Source organism: Halichoerus grypus, chromosome 5, assembly GCF_964656455.1.
Source record: "Halichoerus grypus chromosome 5, mHalGry1.hap1.1, whole genome shotgun sequence".
In the NCBI taxonomy this organism is placed as follows: Eukaryota; Metazoa; Chordata; class Mammalia; order Carnivora; family Phocidae; genus Halichoerus; species Halichoerus grypus.
The window spans coordinates 90813611-90839833 of NC_135716.1; the positions used below are offsets into that span (position 1 = coordinate 90813611).

Genomic DNA, 26223 nt, shown 5'->3' on the forward strand with positions numbered 1-26223 from the left:
AGACTAAACTGGTTTTTTTATTATGTTCCATTAGCCAACTTATCATTAGTTTTTGATGTAGTGTTCAACGATTCACCAGTTGACTAAGTTTTAAACAGATTTTGACATTTACTTTTTTAAAAAGTTCCCCTCCTAACTAGCAGGTGAGAACTTTGAATGAAGGCCAGAGTAGTTACAAACAAAATAAAGAAATTATAGTATACACTGAATTTTCAACTCTACTACAAACACATTTATTAATCTATCTTTAAAAGAATAACGTTGAGGTGCCTGGATGGCTCAGTTGGTTAAGCATCTGCCTTCGGCTCAGGTCATGATCCCAGGGTCTCCCTGCGCAGCAGGGAGTCTGCTTCTCTCTATCCCTCTGCCCTTCCCCCCGCTCGTGCTCTCTCTCTCTCAAATAAATAAATAAATAAATAAATATCTTTTAAAAAATTAAAAATAAATAAAAGAATAACTTTGTCTGATCCTGGATTTGTTGTTGTTGTTACTCTCTCCTTCTCCTCATGGCAAAGTATGTGAAATATTAGTTTATATGATACCGTCTCTGCTTCCTCAGCTCAAATTCCTCCCTACTTGACTGCAATCAGCCTTCCAATTCCATCGCCATGCTCTGGCCAAGATCCTCAGTATGGGCCCAATTTCCCAGCTCAAGACACTCCATTTTGTTGTCCTCTCTGTGGGTTTTATCACTGAAGTCTATTTTTTCTTGAAGTCCTCTCCTCTTTTGATTTCAGAGAAAATGTCTCTCCTACAATTCTGACCACTCCTTCTCAGTATCTGTCCCTGAGGCCTCTTCCTTAACTCACACCCTACACCAGGGTGCACAGCTGGCCACCCCCAGCCAGCCACACCCCACCCACAGATATGTTTTGTTTGACACCCTCAGAATCTGAAAAGAATTTGGATTAGTTGTGTACATTCTCAAATCGAGCAATGTCACACAAAAAAGATTTTAGGCACTTCTTGATAGACTAAAAGATCAGACAACACTGAGCCCACATTTCTGGATGGGAAGTGTTTGCTAGCTTGAGCTAAGGAGTAGCTGCCTCCTTAAAGGGATGTGCATACACTGTCGAGATTTGGCTTGGGCAACTGGGAGAAAGGGCTGCTAGCCACATAGATGGAGAGTGCAGAAGTATGCATGAGTCTTGTGGGATGGCAAGGATGATAATGCAATTTGGGACATGCTGAGTGTAAGGGTCTCAGGGGCTTCCAAGTAGAAATGTACAACAGGCAGTTGGGTTGAAAGACCTGGAGCTAAGCATAAAGACTGAGAGCAATTTCATCAGAGGTGGTAGTTGAAACCAAGGCAGAATTTAAGAAGTTCTGAAGAGGGCAGAGAAAATAAGACAAAGGGGTCCAGGATCTGTCCCTGAGGAACACCCACATTTAGCAGGGAGAAGAAGTGCCTGAAGAATGTGAAGAAGGGGAACCAGAGCAGCAGGAAGAGATCCTTATGCTAAGCTACTGTTTTGCTCTGCTGCCCCCAACAGATTGTAAGCTCCTTAAAGCAAGAGCTGTGCCTTATTTCTCTTTGTATCTCTAATTGTCTAATACACGGCGATGTTCATTATAATCTTATTTTTGGATGTTACATAGAAAATAAAATTTTAAGCACCAAACTAGATTAACTTATTTGCATTGTGCTGTTGGATCTCAGCCAGTTCCCGAACCTTAGCTGTGACATTCATTTAATTTTAATCAACATTGGAGGTGACCTAACTAATACCCAGAGATCTAATCAACCCTGCCCACATTTACACCGCAGCACTCCTAGACCAGTGCAAATGGATGGAACTTCTATTACACTTTTAAAGATCTCCCAAGGAAGAGGAGACTCCCTCAGTAAGCCATTCCAACAGTTAACTACTCTTATTTGCCTTATGTTTAGGCAGCCAAATGTTGAAAAGCAATTTCTCCACACATCCCTATAGAGTTGTACAGTTTCTGTTCACAGTGGGAGAAATATGCTTCGTATTACTCTTTCTTTGCCAAATTACAGTAGAGCCCCACTGGAATGACACAGCTTGTTATTACAGAGATCTAGAGATACAACACCCTGGGCAGCTCCATAGACCAGGCTGCCAGGCTGATAAGCAAACCAATCAATGGGATCTTGTTCCCATCCAAGCTCCTCAAAGCCTCAGACTGATTCACCTTAAGTGACACCCACCTCTTCTGCTGGGCTACTAGGTCCTGCATTCGTTGTGTAGGTGGACACTATTCCTATGACCCTGGGTCATATTTCTACCTTCACATATCCACTCCAAAGAAGAGCTGCCCAAGAGAAGATGGCAATCCTACAGAAAGACACGTGAGGATACACTTGCCAGGTTTACCTGTGGGCCTGAGTTTCAATTCTGTCAGACCTGACTTCTTTTCTCCAAGCTTGAGCCAAGTGCCATTTGTAGACAAGAGCCATTCCTCCACAGTGCAGTGGTATTTGCCTTGATCACTGTCTTCCATGTTCAAAACGTGTAGCTGAAACAAGTCTTGGGAAACTTTCTCGGGGTAGAATTTTTGTTTTCTCCGTAGGGTGTGAAATTCATCCCCATATTTTACAACATTGTTTTTGTCCATTTGCAGGATCTTCAGCCAGGTTGCTTTAGTGGAACTGGGAGAGAAGTACCAAATGACAGCTAACTGAAGGTCTCCAGTGGACCGGGACAAGATGTTACATTCTATGTTGGTGTTAGAGTTGATGAGGATCTCTTGGACTTGACTGCTTGAGTTCACTTGTAGCTTGCTCTCTAAATTAAAAGAATGGTGACAGTGACTTTTTTTATTTCGCTAGAAAATAGAATTTTAAGGTAGAAGGGACATTAGAGGTCAACTAGGCATGAGGCAATGTCTCCTACATCCATTAGATGTGGGAATTCCTTCCCCCGCAGCCCTACTAACTGCCCACTGAGCCTCTGAACAGTTCACCAACTGACAAAGCAGCCCATTCCATCTTTGGACATCTCTGCCACTAGAGAATTCTTTCTGATGTCAAGTTGGATTTTACCACTCCCTACCTTCCAGTCACTGGTCCTGGTTCTACCCTCATCCGGCAGAGTGGGATAGGGAACATGGGGAGGGATGGAGTGTCATACAGAAAACCAGTCTCTTCCACATGATAATGCCTCACTGTCAAAGCATAGACATCTTCTCTTCTGTCACATTTCATAAATCAAAGTGAGTGAAAGTGGCCCTATTAATGCTTTGTCTGTGTGCTCACTCTCCGGAATACTCCTGGATTCACAATTCGCTGACGTGTCCTTGTTTGTATCTGCCTTCAAACATGGCTAAGCAAAAGGAAGTTGTACGTGGGCTACTAAAATTGTATGTCTCTTTGCAGCCAGTCAACTGTGGGAATCTTATACAGATATGGAGTCAACTCTCCTTTTACTCCAGCAGCTTTTCTGCTCTGTCAGGAAGATGAATGCTACAACCTGCCTCCCAAAACTTATTCTAACTTCTTGCTGATATCATTAATTCTACTTTTGTAACTGCTTCTTAAAATTTGCTGGTAGGTCCCCTTCCTCTTCCGTCAACAAATATGTATCAAGCACACATTGTGTTATGCGCCAGACCATTCCTGGCTCTGTGGATACCTCCAATCAGTGGGTTCACAGTCTAGAGGGAGAAACCAGTGCAGGCACAGAGGCTTACCAATTATAAGACTGTGTCACCCAAGTGTAACAGAGGTATGCAGAAGCGGCTGTCAGAGCACAGGGCAGGACCATCTAACTCAAATATGGGAGTAGGGGGAGGCTTCCTGGAGCAGAGATCTTGAAGCTAAGTCTTAGGAGTGAATAGGAATTTGTCTGGTGGAGAAGAGGTTAAAGAGTTCCACACAAAATGCATGACTTGAACAAAGACTGGAAGTGAGAGAGAACACAGAGTATTTGAGGGCTTGCAAGTAGTTCAGTGTGGCCAGAGCTCAAATTCAAGATGGAAAGTAGAAGATGACACTGGAAAGACATAAATGTACCATGTTATAAAGGATCTTGCAGGCCGTGCTATGAGAGTTTGGATGAGGTGGATATGGAGGTGTTGTGGTTTCTCACCTGGGCCACTGGTGGATCATGAGGACATGGAGAACAGTGTAGGAAGAGTAGATTTGGAAGAATAAGAATAGTGCATTTATGTTTGGACTTACTGAGTGTAGATATGCCTTGGAGGTAATTGTATAATGAGTCTGGAGATCAAAAGAGAAGTCTTTCAGGATAATGGATTTGAGAGTTTTCAGTATATAGGTTGAACCAGGGGGAGGAATAAGCCCACTTCAGGAGACTGTATGGAATGAGAAGAGAGCAAGCTAAGGCTGAAACGCAAAGGAATGGATCTGTGAAGGAGGAGAATATGCAAAAGAGAATGAGAAGAAACGGAGTGTTAGGAAAGAAACCAAGAAAATCTTGCGTCATGAGGCCAAGGAAAAAGGAAGTTTCAAGAAGAAAGGATTGGGTCAACAATTTTAAATACCATGGGAAGGACAAGGCAATTAAGACATGAGTTAATCAACAAGGAGATTGTTACTATTACCAAAAATGTCACTCAGCAGCAGAGAGAATAATGGGGGCTACCATGTCTGAGCATCTGCTTGATGCACCAGGCACTGTCCTAGGCACATTACATATGTCACCACAGTGCAGAACAGCAATTTAGGGATGACATCCCCAGACTTGGACAGATTGAGTGATTTGCCCAAAGCTAAGCTGCTCGTCGGTGCCTGTCAGGTAGAAATGACTTCAAAGGCTCTTAAACACAATGTCTTTAGAGAATGGAAGTCATAGAAGAAGATGCATGACTAGCAGGACTTTGCCCAGGTTGTGTCTCTGCTCTTAACACCAACTGATGAGGTAAATTATATTTGATTATAATCAGATATTCTCTCTTATACATTAACATGTTAAACCAAGAGGATAAATGTATTCTAATGGAATTGACATTATCCTTAGCAGTAGGGGAGACATTTCAAACATTTAATGACTAGTAAGGCATGGGCAATGACCAATCCAAAGAATGCCTCCCTCCCGACCGGAGCTCGTCCGAGAAGCCCCCTCTTGTGCCATGTGGTAATTTTCAGTTGCTGGGTGGTGGGGACTTTTGGGAAGAGGGGGAAGGAGCATGGAGCAACAGTTATTAGTAGTCAGTGTGGAAGTATGTCAATGTTTTAACAACCAGTATGGCTGTCCCATGCATACGAACTTCACGTTAGCCTGGATATCGGTTTTACAATGTGCTAACGTATACAGTCAAAACATGGGGGAAGGTATGTTATATTTTAATTCTATAATTTACCCAAAATAGGAGAAATGTGTTCATTTGTTTTTAAAGCAGGGATTACTTTCCAGTGGTGTTTACCTGGTAAAGTGATGGCTATCATCAGTGAGTGAGAGACGGCAGAAGCCCTCACAGGGCCGCTTGTGCATAGGGAATTTCTGACGTAAACTTCTACTTTACACTGATAAACTCCTGCTTCTTCCTCGGTGGCATCATGGATTAGGAGTTGAGAATGAAATGAGGACTGTAAAACTTTTGTCTTCTTTTGGAACTGAGATAGGAAACCCCCCCACTCAATAGTGCCATTATGGGTGATTCGAACAAGTGGATGAAAGACTTGAGATCTTGCTGGTTGGAACTGCCACGTCACGGTGAGTGGCACCCTGAGGTTGGCGTAGTCAGCCTCCACTATGCAGGACAGGCCAAAGGTCTTGGCTAATTCCACTTTGGGTTGACGGCTCATCAGCTTAACCCACAAGCTCGACTCTGTGGGCAGAAATAAATGGGAAACACCATTGCCAATATGTTTGTCAAATCAAAGTTTTCCTACTGACCACCTCTTTACATGGAGCCATGCATTCAAACATTGGGAGCATCAACTATTTGGGGCTCAGAGTTGACTCACAGGACAGTCTGTCCTGAATTCTGTCCTCAAATTTTCCAAAGTTGATCCTCTTCTAAGAGCGTTCCCAGCAGTGATAACAAACAGGAAGTGTTTCTCCAGCCTTCTGCTTAGACAGCTGCTACTGAGTGGGTGGAGTGCTCCCCCCCCCCCCCCCCCCCCCCGCCCAGTGGCTGGCCTTCCCTTATTTCCACTCATGGGCTCAGCGTCACTCTTTTGCACAGGCTTGAATAGACTCTGCAAGCCCAGGGCTATAGCTCTAGAAGCCTGGATGTACGAGGCTCAGCTCCACCAGGCACAGGTCCTCTATACATCTACTCCAGCTCATAGGCGTTTAGTTTTGACTAACAACCGACAAGTGGCACCCTATGGATGATCCTTATAAAGATGAGTAAATTTTAGAGATTGATTGACAGACCTGGCAGCCAGAGACTACACTCTGTGTCCTGGGGTGTACGTGCCACGAGGGGGTTCGGCTTGACACACAATCAAATTCCACCACGTCCCACTGCCCAGGAAGGTACCGCTGATACATGTAAGTTTAGAACAGGATTTCTTTGACCCTTACCCAGAGATTTGACAGTGACAGCCAACTTCTGAGTCCAGCTCCGCCCTCTGGCCTGGTTCCGGGTGCCCTCAGACACTCTGCACTCATACACGCCACTGTCTGTGGTGTTGGTGGAGCTGATCTCCAGCTGGAAGGTGGCCCAGTCCATTTTCTCCAGCCTTGTGGAGCCCTGGTTATTGAGTTCCTTGTAGGAGGCCCCCAGCTGCACGGTGCCATCCTGCTGCATGCCAGCCACCAACTCTGGCTGCTTCTGGCCTTGTGGGAGGTGCCACCATTCCACAGACAAGGGACTCTCAGCCCCATCTGCCTTGCAGAGAAGGGTTAATGCCTCTCCTTCCCACACGGCTTGCTGCTGGTTCTTGGTAGATAAGACCACATTTCTTGCTGTGGATTACAGATTTGAGAGGAAAAAAAAGAAAGGATTTCAAGTCAATGAAAACTTTTCTAAAACATGGTGAGATCTCTTTAATTAGGCCTTGACTAGTTTGTGACAAATCAGATCGGGCTGTTGACTGCTCTTACCACCCCCGGAAAAGAGATTTGCTAAACACTTACATAGTGGGAACAAGACAGCAGAAAGAATATCAGGTGAACTTATTTACACTTAAACAATTTATAATTTGCCCTTATTTTTAGTGATTTGTTAAATCAGCCCTTCATTAAGAACATCTAGTTGGGAAAACATCTGGTAATATTTTGTTAGATTAATTAGGGTGGGTGTATGAGCCTGAAAATAATGAAGCTGTGTTTATTTAAATTTTTAGTTTTTTGGAATTTTATCTTTCACAGATCAAAATGATATTCCTCTGCCTACTTATCTTTCCCTAATTAGTATGTGTTTTGAACAGGGAAGGAGTATTGGTAATTAGATTTCTGTTCAAAAACTACCATTGGGGCACCCGGCTGGCTCAGTCCATAGAGCATGCGACTCTTGATCTCAGGGTCATGAGTTCGAGGCCCATGTTGGTTGTAGAGTTTATTTAAACAACAACAACAACAACAAACAAAATACCACCATTAAAAACAATTACTTGGGGGAAGATACACATATAGATATATTTCTCTTTTTCAAATCACATATTCATATATATATATATATATATATATATACTATTGGTTGAAGGGAGATCCTTCTTATATCTGAACTATAATGTTAAACTACAAAATATAAATCTGGCTCCCAGATGGGAAATTCAAGATATGTAGAAACGCAGACATTCATTCAATAGATACTTCCTGTGCGAGGCTTTGTCCTGGGTGCTTTGTGGGTAAAGCAAAGACACCTCCGTAGCTCATGCATCTCAGGTTTAAGGCCAAGGTCCTGGGAGTCAGAATTTATCTTGGGCAACACAGTTGTCCTCCCTGACCCTTGATTTTCTTTCCTGTATATACGAACATAATAATAGCACCAACCTTACTGCATTGTTGGGATGAGTAAAAGTGGTGCATGCCAAAGGGCTTAGCCTGGCTGGCAAGGGAAAGTACCCAGTACATGGGAGTTATTAGCATTGGTTGTAATGATAGGCACTTAGTGAAAGTGAGGTAGTTCAAAGCCAAAAGAGAGAAAACAAAATGGAATTGGGATGAGAAATCTAAATAAGATCTAAATGAATTCGCAAATTGTTCTTCCCTGCTGAGGAAGGAGCTGAGCTTTCTCCTGCTCTATGTATATATGTATGTAAGTTACAAAGGCAGAATGAAGCTTGATGTCCACAAGTAACTTTAATACATGTATTTAACATTTTAATTATCTAATAATACTATTAAATAATTCAATAATTCTTATTTAATAATTAAATAATTATTAGTTAAATAACATTTAATATTAAATATCTATATCTGTATCCGCATCTACATATGTAAACCTGCTTCCAGATTTTGGGTAGTGGAGGCAGGATTATACTTAAAGTTATTTTCAAGTTAAAAATAGACTCATAACTGAAGTTTAGAAAATAAAGAGGAAATTATTGCTCATAATCTCACTACTTGAATATAACCATTATGGTTAGTCTCAACTAACATCAGTTTGTTTTTTTTTTAAAGAGAAAAATGAGGTTTCCTTAGTTCATTACAGTCATTGTTGCCTCTTGTTAAGAAGTAATAATCTTACCAAGTGTGTGTAAGTTACACATTCACAGTGGTAGTGAGTAACCCCTTCTGTTTAAAATATTCATAAAATATGAATTTCATGATAAAACTCTGCTCATACTATGGTTTGACTTTCAAAACTGAATGCTCAACAGGATCCTTAATAAATTTGCTAATAGCTTTTTCTGTTTCCACATATCAGGCCCAGTTTGGACTCCAGCCTACACAATGAACTATTTTTAGCTTTAGAAGACCACCCTGCTGATAGGCTTATGATCTGTGAGCCACAAAGCACACCTTCAGTTCCCTTTGGCACAGATTCCCATATGCTGAATTTAAGAAAGGTTTACAGATATATTTCAGCAGAGATTGAGATGAATGAAGCAGAGATTTAGCTCTGTGTAAATATGTAAACCCGCCTACACAGTTCTTCCTGAATCCTAGAAAGTTAGACCAAATGTTTAGTGTGAAAACTAACACCAACACACTTCCTGGCGTGCCACTCTAGGCCAAAGTGTGTGTGTCTTCATTGCTAGCAAATGGGGTGACAGAGAAGAGCATGAAAGGGAAATCTATCTATCTTTGGAGATGCTGCCAGTGAGCAAGTGAAACAAGGGTATTTTTATTTTTAGTCGGGTTTTGTTTTGTGCTCTTGGACAGTTAATCTTTCTAGACTTTGAATATAATACCCGGCCCAGAGCATCCTAATATTAGTTGTAGATTTGTCTGTTCTCTCTTCAAACAAAAAGCGCTGAGTGTTCAAACATGTTTAAGGTCATCCAACCTTCATAAACTTGAAACGAGAGCTGAGTGGCCTTCCACTTTGATGCCCATAGATACTCAGACCCGTTTGAACAGGCACATCACATTACAGCAAAATGCAGGGAATAGAGTCTGCCTGCTATCATTTACCTCTTCATTCCTTATTCTGAGTCATGCTTTGATGCAGAATTAAGACGTACTATCATTCCCTGTATCAGGTTAAGATAATAGAGGATGGACAAAGGCATCTGAAAGATGTTTGGGGGGCAGGGGCCATAATGTAGGTGTTTGATCCCCAGGAAGGAGGCAAAGTGTCATTCTTTCCTCTTACCATACTCACACCACACAGACAACAAAGAGGAGATAGAGGGTTTCATTAACGCACTTGTTTTCTGCTCGGAGAAAAACCCAACATACAAAAATGAGGACTGATCGCAAAAAGAATCAAAGGATCTAAGACAGCAAGAAGGGACTTCAGGACAATCTCATCGTATGTCATTATTTTATATTTGAGGAAGCTGAGATTTAAAGAAGTTAAATGTTGTGTCTGTGGTCACAGCCCATTTAACGGCCCCGGAATAAGACTTAAGTCTTCAGCTAGTTTGGTTGCTTTTCTTTACTCCACCTCAGAGTGATCCGACTGACACCCGACTCTTCAGGGGAAGTCCACTGTGTCCAGGGAGGCAGCCTGTACTCACAAAGGAGGGAAGCGGAGGGCAGCCCAGGCATGTCTGGTTCTGACTTCACGTACCTGCTGGCTTCCTCAGATGCACGTGGCTGTCTGGTGACCGCTTGCTCTGAAGCACCTGCCAGGAGCCCATCTGAGCTCTTGCCATCTCTGCCACAGCACATCTGTAGACGCCTTCATCCTCGGGACCCACAGAGAAGATCTTGAGAGAGAAAGCCTTGGGGCTTAACTTTGAAACCTGGAGCTGTCCTTGACTTGCTCTCTGTCTGTAGTCTCCCTTCAGGCCCAGAACACCGCCAGCATCCATGCGGGCCATCTCATTACCATTGAAGAACCAAACGCCCTGAAGCAGTGGGTCCCGGCCACTGCCTACGACCAGGCAGACCAGTTCTAAGGATTTCCCTGCAGTAAACGTGCTCTCAGCTGAAATGTTGACTTGAAAATCTCTCACTAGGAAACAAAAGCAACGCAGGTATTTAGAGAAGCCACAGCAACTGTCCTTTCGGGACCACAGAGAGATAATAGCCCCTGTAAGGATAGTACGGGGATTGAATTTCATGTGGGAGTTGAGCTCTGAGGAGTAGGTCAGCCAAAGAAATGCCTAGAATCACAAATGTCCTTGACTATTCCTTCAATCATTCAGAAAGAACAGCCTACATAGCTTTCTGAATGCAATCCTATTAAGCAAGACATATGCATAGAAGTATAAAGTATACAGTAGTGTATCTTTTTTGAATAAAAAAATATAAAATATTTTATAATATGTTGAACTGCTGTAAGCTGTGATGCTTTGTTCTCTTTTTTTGGCTAAGAATGTCCAGTGGAATTTTCCTAAGTTAAAGCACATGTGATGTGATGTAGAACTAGTCCACAGCTAACATAACACCTAACAATGAAAAGCTGAAAGTTTTTCCTCTAAGGTCAGTAAAAGACAAAGAAGTCCACTCTCACCACTTCTATCTGACATAGTATTGGAAGCCCTAGCCAGAGCACTTAGTCAGGAAAAAATAAATAAAGGGCATTCAAGTCAGAAAAATGAAGTAAAATAATCTGTTTGCAGATGACATGATCTTATATATAGAAACCCCAAAAGACTCCACCAAAAACCTGTTAAAACTAATGATTTCAGTAAAGTTGCAGGATACAAAATCAACATGCAAAAAACAATCAGTTCCATTTCTATACACTAGCAACACAGTATTGGAAAAAGACATTAAGAAAATTTCTACAGATGGTCAATAAATACAATGAAAAGATGCTCAACATCACTCACCATCAGGGAAATGCAAATTAAAACCATAATGAGCTATCACCTCACACCTGTCAGAATGGCTATTCTCAAAAAGACAAGAAATAACAAGTGTTGGAGAGGATGTGGCAACAAGGGAACACTTTTACACTGCCAATAAGAATGTAAATTGGGGAGCCAATATTGAAAAGAGTATAGAGATTTCTCAGAAAATTAAAAATAGGGTGCCTGAGTGGCTCAGTAGGTTAATGGCCAGCTTTTGGTTTCGATTCAGGTCTGATCTCAGGGTCGCCCGCATCAGACTCGGTGCTCAGCACAGAGTCTACTTGTCCCTCTCCCTCCCCCTCTGCTCCTCTCCATGAGCTCTCTCTCCTTGTCTCTCTCCTAAATAAATAAATAAAATCTTCTTTAAAACATTAAAAATACAATTACCATATGATCCAGCTATTCCACTTCTGGGTATTTATTCAAAGAACACAAAAACACCAAGAAGATATATGCACCCCCATGTTCATTGCAGCATTATTTATAATAGTCAACATGTGGAAACAACTTAAGTGTCTATCAATGGATGAATGGATAAAGAAAATGTGGTACACACACACACACACACACACACACACACACACACAGGAATACTACTTAGCCATAAAAAAGAAAGAAATCTTGCCATTTGCAACAACGTGGATGAACCCTGAGGGTATTATTCTAAGTGAAATAAATCAGACAGAGAAAGACAAATATCACATGATTTCACTTATTTGTGGACTCTAAAAACCAAAACAAATGAACAAACAAAACAAAAATAACCTCATAGAGACAGAGAACAGATTTGTGGTTCCCAAAGGGGAAGGGGGTTGGGGAGTGGGCGAAATGGGTGAAGGGGCTCAACTGTATGGTGATGGATTGTAACTAGACTTATAGTGGTGATCACTTGTAGTATATACAAGTATTGAATTATAGTGTTGCACACCTGAAATTTACATAATGTCATACACTAATTTTATCTCAATTAAAAATAATCTCATTTGCAATAATGTCAAAAAGAAGAAAATACTTAGGAATAAATTTAACCAAGGAGGTGAAAGACATGTGCACTGAAAACTGTAAAATATTGATGAAAGAAATTAAAGATACAAATAAATGGAAAGATAGCCTGTGTTCATGGGTTGGGAGAATTGATAACACATGTTGGTGAGGATGTGGAGAAATGGATGTGGAGGACATGCACTGTTAGGGGGAAGGTAACATTACAGAAATGGTGTGGACAACCTAAGTGTCCACTGATGGATAGACAAATGAAGAAAATATAGTATATATATATATATATATATATATATATATATATATACACTGAAATATTATTCAGCCATGAGAGAAAAGGAAATCCTGCCATTTTCAACAACATGGATCACCCTGGAGGACATCTGGCTAAGTGAAATAAGCCAGACATAGAAAGACAGATACTGCAGGGGCTCACTTATATGTGGCGTCTAAGACTGCTGAAATCATAAAAGCAGAGAGTAGAATGGTGGTTGTCAGGATCTGGTGGGGGGTAGATATTGATCAAAGGGTACAGAGTTTCCATATGCAAGGTAAGTTTTATAGATCTAATGTATAGCGTGGGGACTGCAGTTAATAATACTGTGTTGCATACTTGAAATTTGCTGAGAATAGAGATCTTAAATGTTCTCACCATACACACATGCACACCCCCGCTACACACAAAAAGTAACAATGTGAGATGATGAATATGTTAATTAGTTTGATTGTGGTAATCTTTTCAAAATGCATATGTGTATCAAAACATGTACACCTTAAATATATACAATTTTTGTCAAATAAATAAGTAAAAATAATGATTGTTTTACATAAAAAATTGGCCTCAAAGAGAGAAAAAAGCACATGTGATGTGCCCTCACAGAACTCACTGAGTGTAACTTGGACACTTAAGACAAATAGGACAGTTTCTTAAAGAAATAAAATAATACTCCTCCTAAAGAAGGAAGGATGGAAGGAAGGAAAGAAGGAAAGAAGGAAGGAAGGAAGGAAGGATGGAAAGACGGAAGGAAGGAAGGAAGGAAAGGAAAGAAAGAGAGGAAGGAAGGAAAGGAAAGAAAGAGAGGAAGGAAAGAAGGAAGGAAGGGAAAGGAAGAAAGGAAGGAAGGAAGGAAGGAAGGAAGGAAGGAAACCTTCAATGAGCCACCATTGGATCACTGCTTTTAGCATGGATATATACGTTTTTCGAAACCTCTTCCTATTGGACCATAGCCTACATAGAGAAACCAGGAATGACAGCTGAGGCTTCCTGTTTGCTTTGATGAAAATGCCAATGGATCATGAAGAGTAACAGCACCCCAAGCAGGAAATGGGGTCAGGTGGAAGGAAATCCTGGCAGTGACTAAGATAAGGCTCCACATTGGAAACTGGAGCTACTCTGAGGCCCCGGGGGTCTGTGGTGTGGGGGCTTTGGAGAGACACACCTGCTTCGAACACTAGCTCCACCTCTACCAGCATTTTGCATGTCTGAGGCTCAGGTTCCTTGTTTTAAAAATGGGGAGTCGACCACTTGCCCCACAGGGTGAGGACTAAATTAGATAATATAGATAAAGTAGATGATATAGATAAAAATGCTTACATAGGGCTTGGCAAGGATGGTAACAAAACCATTTTCATGCATGACTTGTGGAATCTATCTAACCATTCAACAGATCTTATCCCATAGAAAACATGCTGTGGACAGACCCAACACCAAATGTCCCTCTTCTTATTTACACTTCCCAGATGCCAAAACCAAAATGTATTCAAACTTTCTAAATGTTTTTTCTTTTTAGACACAACAAAAGATTAGAAAAAAACCAAAAAGATATCCCATAAATACCCACTATCAACATACTAATGAATTTCTTGAGAAGATCATTACCTGTTGGTTGGATCCTCAGAGCTGTTTGAGCTGTCCGCTTTCTTGTGATTAAAGTCCAGGTTTCATCTGGATCCTGAATCCATTCAGTTGCCTCACAGAACAGCTGGCCTTGATCTGAGGGCTGGAGCCTCCCTATGGACAGCCTGAAGGTGGCGACCCCAAGCTTGCTGAGCTGGACGTCACCAGCCGCAAACCTCTCTGTATATGAGGACCCAGGGATCAACACGAAATCTTTGGAGAGGGAAATAATCTTGGTAGTTTGGTTTCTTTCTCCATCCTGCATCAGGTACCAGGTGACAGAGAGGTGGGTATGTTGAGCTGTGGCTTTGGATGCTTCACAGGTAAGTTCTAATGATTCACCTTCCTCCTTACGGAGAGTCTGGGGACTCATGGTGGCAGAGAGGGTATCTGGAATAACTGGAAGCAAAGGAATGATGATAACTGACTGGCCCAAGAACCTGTCGGACAAGCCTGCTTGGATGAAGATGGCGCCCTGACCCACCATCTGTAAAGCACATACTTTCCGTTGTTTTTCCACCAGCCATATGCTTTCCCTATTGCCAAGGGGAACATTGGCATCTGTATACATAGTCTGTGGAACTTGGCAAAACTAATGGCTCAGTGATGTATTGACCCCAACTTTACATTTTTAGCATAGGCTGTGACCAATTTAGCTATTCAGACACAGAGTATTTAAAAGGGAAGAGCACTGGGAGCTAGAAGACCTAGATTCTGATCCTAAATCTGTCCCTATTTGACTACAGGAATTGGAGCGAGTCACTTCACCTCCTTACACCTTAACCTGCTTCTTTGTAAAGTTCTGAAATAATCTCTTATAATCATTCAGAGCCAAAATGCAACCCTTACCAAAGTTTTGATAACCATCCTACTACCCTATCACTGTATTCTTCCTCAAAGGAAATCACACAGCCTAAGCTTATGGGAAAGCAACACTTAGATTCAATCAATGAAGATTTATTGAGCAGATACTTGGTGCTAGCCACCGGGCTAGGGGCTGAGATAACTATTCTCCTGGAGCTCAAGGTGAGGAAGGAATCATATAAGTAGCCAAATACCACATACACTGGGTGAGTGCTAATAATAGTGATGTGAATAGAGCATCAAGAGGAAACAAAGATGGGAATACTGCCTGAGACAGTCAGGACGGATTTCACAGAAGAGGTAAGACCTAAATTGCATCTACAAGTATATGTGGGAGTTGGCTAGACTGAAAAAGGGGTGCTAAGATATTCTAGGCAAAAGGGGCAAAATGGTAATTGCAAAGACTATGAACCTTTCTGTCCATGAAAAAGATTAGTAGTTCGGGAATATCCATTTCCAAGTGAATGACTTACCACTTGATCATATTAACTCTAGCTCTCTTACCAAGTTAACGTCCTGCCTCCAAGAAGAGACATGACATGGGAAGAACTCTGAGTTTTGTCTGATGCTGTTACTACGATCACCCTGTGGCTAGCTGTGGACAAGGCCTTCGGAAGACCTGCTATCTAAAGCTTGGCGGCAAAGTTGGCGGCAAAGATGATCTGAGAGTTTTAGAGAAGGGGAGATACCGATGTGTGACCCAACTGCAAAATATCCAGAGGGCTCTCAGGGCTCTCTTGCCAAAGCAAGGACATGATGCAAAGCCATGTCACATGGCACAAGGCATTGTCATGGTGGCGCTCTGGCTTCTGAGGGGCTGGCAGGCACAGCTTACCAATTAGCCTAGTCTTCGCGCTGTAATTGCCGTAGTATCTTTCATCCGTGTTGGGCGTGTGACACTCATACTCGCCAGAATCCTTCAGCTGGAGCTCTGAGATGTGCAGGAAGACTGAGTTGCCCCGGATCCTCTCCACATAGATCCCCCTGCTTTGCACCCGCTGCGCATACACCGCGTAAGAGAAGGTGGCATCCTTGGTGCTCACGATCTGGACTTCTTGGGTCGGGGCTTTGGGCAGGTAAACAGACCACTGGAAATGCTGCTCAGCAGGTCCCTGGTGGCCAGTGACATTGCAGCCAATGTTGATGGGGTAGCCTGCAGCCCGAAACAGCGGTCCTTTCTGGATGGTTACTTCTCTCTGGCCAAAGCTGAGCTTAGCTTGCAAGGAGGAGAAAGAAAGAAAGGGGAATAAAAATAGATTAGCGCTCCAGTCCCCACTGTGCCACCTTATTGCAGCGCCCCGTATTAGAGTTCTAGTAAATGAGATCACAGGGTATTAGCTATAATCAACTCAAATGTTCATACACCTCCTTCAGGCTGAGGAGCGGTGGAATGGCTTGATGAGTTCACTGGTCTTTCATAACTTCAACTTCCATAGTAATTCTTAGTCGCTTAAAAAAAAAAAAGGTTAGCTTCAACAGTATGATGACTATTATAACTGATAACATTAGTGCCTGGTGTTATCTAAGGGCACTTATTTTAAAGTCAATACGATGCATGATAATTCACCTTTTACATTATTTTGTGGGAAAAGTCAGCAAATTCTTCCTTCCGACTCTCACTCCTGGCTCCCTGTCAGGCTGTTCTCTCCGAGATTGCTGGAGAAGGAAAATCTACCCACCGCCCGTGGTGCCACACTTTCTCTGTCTTGCTAGCTGGTTGGAACTATTTGTAGCTCCTGGCCAGGTCTGATGCAGGACTAGCTAAAATTAGCAGCTGAAGAGGCAGCAGCACTTCCTTTCTATACTGTGGAGGGTTTTTTGTTTTGTCATTTTTTAAAGTGCCACTACAGCTTTATTGAAAAGGCTTCGTAAAAGACGGCCTGTCAAGTCCGCCAGGATCTGGGCTCAGAGTCACTTCAGCTCTTCTCTGACCAAAAGCGTCCAGTTGGGACGACTATGGAGTGTTTCCTGTTGAGACAGATCTCAAGTATTCAGTTTGCAGGAGAAAACATTCTCAAATGGTAACATTTTCTTTTGACGTGCGTTTGTTCAAAATCAGACATTTTGCAGAAATGAAAAATGCATGTGTTTATGGATTAGGCTAATATTCAAGGCTAGTTTGTGTTACATAAAGAGCAAAGAGCAAATGACAGAGATGCCCAAGGGTGAGCCCAATCTTTCACTAGGGGCCTGGGGCTCAGTGGAAGGGGAAGAGGAGGGGAAAGACATCAGAAGAGTCCCATGGGGAGCAATTGCTGGTATTGTGGAATGACCAGAACAGAGCTCAGAAGAAGGTATGGAAGAGGGCCGCTGGGTGGTTCAGTCGGTTAAATGTCTGCCTTGGATTCAGGTCATGATCCCGGGGTCCTAGGATCAAGTCCCAAGTCGGGCTCCCTGCTCAGCGGAGAGTCTGCTTCTCCCTCGCCCTCTGCCCCTCCCCCCGCTTGTGCTCTCTCTCTTTCTCTCAAATAAATGAATAAAAATCTTAAAAAAAAAAAAGAAGGAATGGAAGAAGCAGAGTATCTGCTGAATCTTGCAAATCCACAAGAACAGCAAGTAAAGGAGACTAGAGTGGAAAAAAAGTGAGAGAAAGTCTCTCTTTCTCATGATAAGGCTAAGGAGAGGAATTTTGGAATGGAAACAATTCCAATAGAAGGGGGACTACAAAAAAAAGGGGAGAAAGGGCGAGTGGTCATTCGAGGCAGTCCACTAAAAATTGCCTATTGAATGCTTCATGCAAAACTGGAAAACAAACAAACATCCCACCAACCACACACATTTCCAGTAATAATTAAAATATACCAATTTATTCGTAAATCCCAGTTAATGTGATATATTGATATTATGCTCTTCTAATAAATACTGAGGAATATATAGGAAAAATGTATAGGAACTATATAGGAAAAATGTAACTTATTACTTACCAAACAATTATTCAACAGAGACAACTTAAAACACTTTCAGCAATGCCAGTTAGACTTAGACATATATCTTAGAGAAATGTGTGCACTGGGCACCAGGCTACGTATGGAAGAATACCCACGACAGCACTGTTCATCCTAGCCCCATCTTGAGACCACCCGTATGTCAATCAGCAAGAACAGACATACTGTGGCACATCCATAAAATGAAATATTACACAGAAATGAAAGTGAAAGAATTGCTACTGGTTGTAATGTGGATGATTGTGTTTAATGAAAGATGCAGTATGTGGAGAATCTTTTCGACGCTCTACAGAATGATACCCATCTTTATCAAATTCCAAAACAGGCAAAACCACACTGTATTGTCTAGTAAATGCAAACAGAAAACCACTTAAAAAAAAAAAGAAAAGCTAGGAAGTGGTTATCATGGGAGTCAGGACAGTGATTGTCGGGGGGAGGGTTGTAATTGGGAGGGGGCTCACGGCACAGTGGGTGGGTACTTCTAGGGTCCTAGCAATCTTCTGTTTCTTGACCTGGATAGTGACAACATAGTTTTTAGTTTTTTACTTATTTGCTAAACTCCATGTTTATGTTTTATTAACTTTTCTTATGTGTTATATTCCACAACAAAAATGTTTTTAGAAATAGGGTTTCTGAGGTACCACTAACCTGTTTCTAACAGGATATGTTACCACAATGTTATTTTGGTGACTAGGCAACACTTTTCAACATCTTCCATTACTTTAAGAGATGGGTACCATATCTGAAACATTTTATTGTGAAAATTAGCACTCTATTTTCTACTGCTTTATTTGCCAATTCAATAAATATTTATTCAACAACCTATAGTATTTCTGATGCTTCAGGAACTAAGACACCGAAGATGAGTTTGGGATAGCCTTTGACTTCGTGATTTTATCATTTAGTCAGGTAGGATGGTAGTCCTCTGATAAAAGTATTTAAGGAATTTGAAGGAAGGAGAGATTGCATTTTGAGGGGAGGGAAACAGGAAAGGTTTATGGAAGAGACAGTATGAGAAGTGGAATTTCAAGAATCGGAAAGATTACGATAATTTAAGTGGGGAAGACTTCATGACAAGATTGTATGAGTAGGAATCAAAAGACTTGTTTAGGAATTAGGGAGTGATAAACTGGATTAGGGGAAAGGTTACATGAAGATTAATAGAAGGAGGTAAGGCTGGACAGGAGTTTGGGGCCCAAAGCATGAAGGTCTTGACCATCATGTCTAAAAGTTTGGACTTGACTAATTAGGCAATGGGGAATCCACTGGAAGTGTTGGAAAGGTCTTAGGAAAATTAATCTGACAGCTGTGTGGGATGACAGAAGTTAGAAATAAACATTAGGAAATCATGGTAGCCCAGGAGAGAAGTGATGACTGCAATAGGAATGCAAAGAAAGGGACTATAAGAGTCACTGAGGAGATAAAATCTAGAGAGTTTTTCAGTGTCTTGGATGCCTGGAGGTAGAAGGGGTGGATGGAGGGATGGGAGGCAGTTAGAAATAAAAAATGATGGCAGGTTTTGTGAGGTTGACTGAGAGAATAATGATTCTGTTAATAGAAATAAGGGTATCATGGGGCACCTGGGTGGCTCAGTCAATTAAGCATCTGACTCTTGCTTTCAGCTCATGTCATGATCTCAGGGTCATGAGATCAAGCCCTGCGTCAGGCTCCATGCTCAGCCCAGAGTCTGCTTGGGATTCTCTCTCTCCCTCTCCTTCTGCACCTCCCCCCTGCTCTCTCTCTCTAAATAAATAAATAAAATCTTTAAAAAAAATAGAAATAAGGGTATCAGGAAGAGACTGTTGTGTTCCAGGGTAAGGGAGGAGATATTGCATTTGATTTTGAGAATACTAAATTTGAATACCATAAATTAAACAGGAAGGATATCCAGCAAACACTGGGAAATAATATTTAAATATACATATATTTGTACTTTGAAGTCTACTCAACCCTTTGAAAATCTTTGTAATCTAATCCTTTTGAGAAGTCTGTGATATTCCCACATTTAGCAATGTCAAACTTGTAAATGGTTGAGCCTGACTGGAACCTAGATTTGCAAATGTGAAATCCCTGGCTGTCTCCATTGCTTCTCACTGCTTCCTGTGAATGCCCGTTTATAACCATAGAAGGTTCTGGGTCATGGGTGCAGATTAGGTTGGTTACAGTGCTGGGCAGTGTTAGGGAATACAAGGAGGAGACCTACAGAGAGATTACTGGAGGCTCTCTGTATTTAGGGGATAGGATGAGGAACACACCTACGGAAGGAAGAGTGAGGGAGATAGGAGAGCTGCCAGGACGTAGTACCTTAGAAACCAAAGGAGGAAAAATGTTCCACAAAAGGGCTTGTCTGGGGGCGCCTGGGTGGCTCAGTCGGTTAAGCATCTGCCTTCAGCTCGGGTCCCGATCCCAGGGTCCTGGGATCGAGGCCCACATTGGGCTCTTGCTCAGCGGGGAGCCTGCTTCTCCTTGTCCGTGCCCCGCTTGTGCTCTCTCTCTCTCTCTGTCAAATAAATAAATAAATAATCTTTTTTTTTTTTTTTTTTTAAAGGACTTGTCTGTTTGCTGAAAGCTGCTGTGAGGGTAAGGATCCTAAAGTCAGGGGACAGTCCTTTTAGTTTGATGAGGAGATCTTTGCCAAAGAGATTTCAATAGAGCAAAGGCCGCGGATTTCAAGGGTAAGAAAGGTAAGGAGCGACTGCAGGAGACGGAGACTACTTCAGGAAGCTTTGTGGAGCTGGGAAACAAAAGACGAGGGTGGTAGCTGGCAAGTGGAGCTCACAAGGGAGAAGCAGGGGGCGCCGGCTGGACATGCTTAAGGGCAGAGGAGCTGCAGAGGGGAGAGGTGGATGACGCCAGAGAGGGTCATGAACGGAGGAAGGTCCTAGTAGAGGCATGAGGTCACGAACGTGAGTGGGAAGGTACTGCTTTCTCAGAAAAGTGAAGCAACGGCGTGGAAGTTTCATAGGTATTTTTGATGTGGAAAGGAATGGTTGACAGAGGTCAACTCAAATGGCTATGCATTGGGACCAGACGCTGAAGCATCTTTTATAAAGATATTCTCTGTGGGAGATGTTGTACCTATCTCTCCTCCTCCTCAGGAGTAAAATACTTCAGAGGACTGTTCTGTTGCTTTCTCTTCTAACAGACAGAGGGTTAGAACCCTTTGCACAGCAGCTCAAATTCTCACTGACTGATGGACACACAGCTGGACCCTAACACACCGTACTGGGGCTACTACTTTTGAAACCCAAACAATTCTCTGATGATACTGGCTTTTTTTCAAAAAGATCACTGGGACTGCCGAATTTACCACTACAATATTATTTAAATGGAAGCTGTTAGGTTGGATCATATAAAATGGCCCATAATTGACCATTTTTAAAAAAGATTTATTTATTTTGACAGAGAGAGAGAGAGAGAGAGAGAGAGAGAGAGCACAAGCAGGGGGAGGGGCAGAGGGAGAAGAAGACTCCCCGCTGAGCAGGGAGCCCAACGTGGGACTTGATCCCAGGACCCTGGGATCATGACCTGAGCCGAAGGCAGATGCTTACTGAGCCACCCAGGCACCCCAACAATTGACCATTTTTGATACACAAAAACAGCAACTTCAAATGATTCCACATTATACAAAACCTCTCTGCTGGAGAATATCAAACACAACAAGCAACATCTCTTTCCTTACATGTACAAAAACCCTAGGCCCTTGAAGGCGGAGAGAGCTTCCAACCAAAAACATTTTCTTCTATGAATACAGTCTCAGTAAGATAAAAAAAAAATGGGTCCCTCCCTAGCACCCTCCCACCTTAATGGTTTTTATATGTAGGGCAGCTAGTCAGGGTGAGGGGTGACGGATCTAGATCAGGGAGACAAAGCTGAGTGCTAAGTCCAAGAGCTCATTCACCAATAACATTAACTCATCGAGTGCCATGTTCTAACAGAAGTAATCAGTCTTTATGTTTATTAAAAAAATTAATTCGGACAAAGTATACCTTTGCTAAACAATGCAACCAATCAATTGATCGGCATTTAATTTCCTCCCTTATTTATAATTTTCCCTCCATAGTTGTCAGGACAAATAGCAGGCTTCCAAAGTTCTTTCGAGTTGCTTCCTGATTTATATGCCCTTCACATAAAAACCATGGTTCTATACAAAATGAGTGCTTTAGAGTGAGTCAGAACTTAGAAGCAATAAATACATGCCCCAGTTTGGATAATTGTTTATGTGGGTTAAGGAAAAGCTTCCAGCTTCTCTTTTTTGAACCCGGTTACTACTTGCCTTCACCCCAGGCTTCCAGCCTGCTCACCAGAATTTAAAAGGAAAAGCGTGTGAAGGAGAGAATTTGCAATGTCTGACTTGCTGCACAATGTACGCCCTGTATTCCCCTCTACACAAGCCAAACACACAGCCCAAATACACAAAGCATGTCTACTTAAGAATCACACTCAAATAAATAAATAAATAAATAAAATTTAAAAATAAATAAACACATAATCACACTCAACAACTGAACAGGACAAATAGGAATGTGCCAGCACCAATATGCCCAGCCATTAATACTTGCCAAGCCAGTCTGGTGGCCACCCATCACCCAGCAGCTAACCGATCCTCGTAACTAGCCCTGCAGGCCACCTCTCACCCCATCAGGCCCCAGATCTGATCCCTACGTCACACAATCTAACGTCTGCTGAGACATGAACCCGGTTCAGTTCAAGCCAATGTTTATGAAGCACACCATTGTGCTGAAGGCTGTCACCTCTTCATGTGTTAGCCACAGGTCTGGCCACACTGCTCATTAAGTTCACTTAGTTCCCCTACCATCCCAGTCACTCAAGTCCCCACACGAGCTCAACCTAGTCTCTACAGCAGTTCTTAACCAGGGTCCACACACAGGATTAAAGGGTCCATACACTCACGTGAAAAAAACCCCTACATGTTTATTTTCACTAGTCTTAATGAAAATTTAGCACTTCTTCCAGTCATGAAGGTAGACAACAAACCTAGATATGTTCACATCACATTACAGTTGTTGCAGCTATCTTGAAATATGATTCATACTCATTACTCCTTCAAAGTTTGGTGGTTAACAGACCACCTCTAGATCTTGTGATGGAATCCATAAAGAAGCCAATAAATGACTATATCACCATTTAAAACGATGCTGATAATTGCATTTCAGTATGATGGATTTCCCCTATAATCCTATGCATTTTATTTTAGGCATTTAAAAAATTATTTGAAGGTGAGATCTATAGGCCTCATCGGATGCTAAAGGAACCCAAGGCACAAAAACGTACCTGCTACCTGCTCTGGAATGATTCCATTTCCAGCCAAGGTCACCTGTTCTCCTGTCTACTTCCAAATCTCCCCTTCCTCCACCCTGTTATAATATGTTTAAGTGCTCCTGGGCCAGCTAAGACCCTCCGTGTGCCCTTCAGCAGAGCCCTGTGAATCTTTTGGCCCTTTCTCAGTCCCTCAGATCGATTCCCACTTCAGCTCCCAGGGACGTCCAGCACCTTCTTTCAGCTTCGCCTCAAACTACTAAGTGCTCTCATCACTTTCCCTTCCATCCAGCCACATCGTCAAGGCAAACACAACAGACAAGACGTAAGGTCACCTCTCAGTCTGGCGAGCTGAGCCCTCACTCGCTCCAGGGATGGGTTAGCCCAGGAGGATAAGGTCAAGTCGGGGCAGCACAGACAAATGTGAACATTGGTGGGCCCAGGCTCACAGACTCAGCCAAGTACTGCACCTCCCTGGAACTCAAGGACGCCGTGGTAAACCAGGAAACCGTTATCGGCCAGTCAAAAATTAGTGCCTACATCTCAGATGTGTGGCACAATTTTTGCCTGTAAATACCAAACTGTCCTCCTCCGCCGCCCAGCAGCCTCCTGTTGACTAGCTCCTGGGACAAAAGAGACATGCAGAATTATGACACTTACTCAGAAAGAGAAAGAAAGATGCCACATGTAGGATGTGTGCCATTTGGCCCAGTACAGACCTTTCCTCGTGGTGTCACTGAAGTTGCTCAGACACAGAGTGACAAACGCTGTGCTCTCGCTACAAAGGTAAAGAGGAAGCAATGGTGTGGTTTGCAGAGCACTGGGAAACACAGATGGCTTGCAAAGAGCAAAACCGTTTGCATCATACAGTTCTTTGCTAATCACTTGAATCTGGGTGAGAAAAGTGAGTGATATTCATGGGTAAGTAAGTGTATACAGATAAAAATGAGAAAAGGTGAGCCTCATCCTGGCTAAATGTGCATCATTAGGTCATCACGGGGGAATGCAGGTAAACCAAATAAATACAAAAATCAAGCAGAAATGTTCTCTCCTTAGCCCTTCCCTCTCCCAAGAGGGCAGGACTAAGAAAGGCAAAAAGGGCCCCTGGAAAACACGAACATGGGGAGACACAAGGTGGTGGTAATGGCGACAGTCTCTTAAGCCAGGCTGCCTGGATTTGCATGCAGATTCTATTTTCAATAGCTGTGTGATCTTACAAAAGTTACTGACCCTCCTCTGTATAATGGAGATGCTAATAATATGTACCCCACCAGATTGCTGTGTGGGTTGAATGAACTCATTCACGTCAAGCACTTAGAATGATATCTGGTACATGGTAAGTGCTCAGTGAATATCAAAAGCCATCATGTGACATTTAAGTGAGTCTTCATCTGCCCAAGATGGGCCTGGCACCAAGGATGGCAAGTAAATACCTAAATCTAACAGGTGGCACTGAACCCAGGCCAACTTAATCCTGCCTAATCCAGGAAGACAAGATCATACAAGGAGGGGCTCCCCAAGATATTAGTTCCCTAGGTCAAGGCTACATCTAGATAGGCCAGTAATAAACACGTGTGCTTCGGGCCAGAGTTGCAGGCAGATTCCTGCTCCATCCATCCACCTAACCATTTTTTAGTACTTCTATGTTCTGGGTGCTTTGGTAAATTCTGCATGTACGAAGATGTTAACAACCCAGTTTTTGTTCTCAGGAAACTTCCACTTAGTCAGATAACCACAATGCAATGTTGCAAGCACAACCATCAGTGCAGCCCCTAAATGGAGTGAGAAAGGTTGGTGGGCAGGAGGGAAGGTCAGGATGGGCTGGGCCAGGCCAAATGAGACAACTAGGGGGGAAGGGGGGCAGGTACAGCTGGGGGAGAAGCAGCCTAGTGCGAATAATGGTGCACCAGCCACGCCTTCCTGTTTGAGTAAAGTTTGAGGCTGGTATGAAGGGAGCAGGGTCTATAGGGGTAGGCTGGGGCAGATGTTACTGGGCCATGCATGCCAGGCCTAGGACTTTGGCCTTTATCCCACAGACAAGGGGAGCTTTTGAGGTCTTCTTCTTCTTCTTCTCCTTCTTTTTCTTCTTTAGGAGGAGAATGGCCTGACTGGATTTTCCTTTTGACTTGAATTCCATGTTGTGTATTGCTAACTGGTTGAAAGATGAAGGAGGGAAGCAAGGCTAGAAGCTGGAAGGCCAGTTACAGGATTTTTGCAGTTTTCCCTATAAGCAATGATGAGGTCCTGAATTAGAGCATTTAAAATATTGCAAAGGAATAGCTAGAGATGCATTTGGAATTAGAGGGTAGCCTCTGATCTTAGGATCTTCTGTCTGGGATGGTAGAGCATGGTGGAGGTGAGCAGGAGCACGACTGGCTCTCACACAAGGTAAGTTAGGTGAGGTCGCCTAGGACAAATACAAATAAAGAGGTATGGACATTTGAAGGAGGGAGAGAGCACAGCTGATTCGAGGAGAATGGGAAATCAGGCCAATCTTCAGGGGAAAGGTAACATTTTAAGACAGGACTTACTTTCCCAGTGGCCATATAGTAGGGTAACATTCAACAAATTCAGGTCTGGAAGCCTCTAACTTCTACCCCTTTTTAAGTTTTCACTTTCTCCCCCTCTGGATTTATTTAGTAGTAGTGATGATATCTAAAAATTAACACTCCAAGGTCAGTCAAACTATAAATATTAATGTCTTTAGTGAAAAGCTCTGTACTTCCCTTTTCAAGGTACTATGCAAGGGTTAGTGGAAGATGAGTCATTCCCTCCAGAAACTTGAAATTTAGCTTAATAAACAACCGTAGATAAGAAACAGTAGCCAGTTGGCATGAGCTCCTAACCACGTGGGCCTCTCCACAACACTTGAGTGCCCTCACAACATGGCGGCTGGCTTCTCCCAGATTGAATGATCCAAGAGAGACAGACCAAGGAGAAGATGC

At 42.6% G+C, this 26223-nt stretch overlaps 1 protein-coding gene across 4 annotated transcripts in view; it reads right to left on the bottom strand.

The window, feature by feature from the left end:
- Window positions 1–24055, bottom strand: part of CD101 (CD101 molecule) — a 34748-nt gene extending 10693 nt beyond the window's left edge. For 3 of the 4 annotated variants that reach the window (XR_013447959.1, XR_004910503.2, XM_036071025.2), the window contains exons 1-7: window positions 23939–24055; window positions 15889–16269; window positions 14172–14588; window positions 10063–10449; window positions 6462–6845; window positions 5353–5757; window positions 2343–2753 (exon numbers count right to left, since the gene is read on the bottom strand). Coding sequence is in view for 2 of the 4 variants with exons in the window: in XM_036071025.2 (XP_035926918.2) it covers window positions 2343–2753; window positions 5353–5757; window positions 6462–6845; window positions 10063–10449; window positions 14172–14588; window positions 15889–16269; window positions 23939–23981 (2428 nt within the window). In the remaining 2 variants the exon portion in view is untranslated. The remainder of the gene's footprint in view (window positions 1–2342; window positions 2754–5352; window positions 5758–6461; window positions 6846–10062; window positions 10450–14171; window positions 14589–15888; window positions 16270–23938) is intronic. The other variant, XM_078072562.1, reaches the window with a different exon arrangement.
- Between the last annotated feature and the right edge of the window lie 2168 nt (window positions 24056–26223).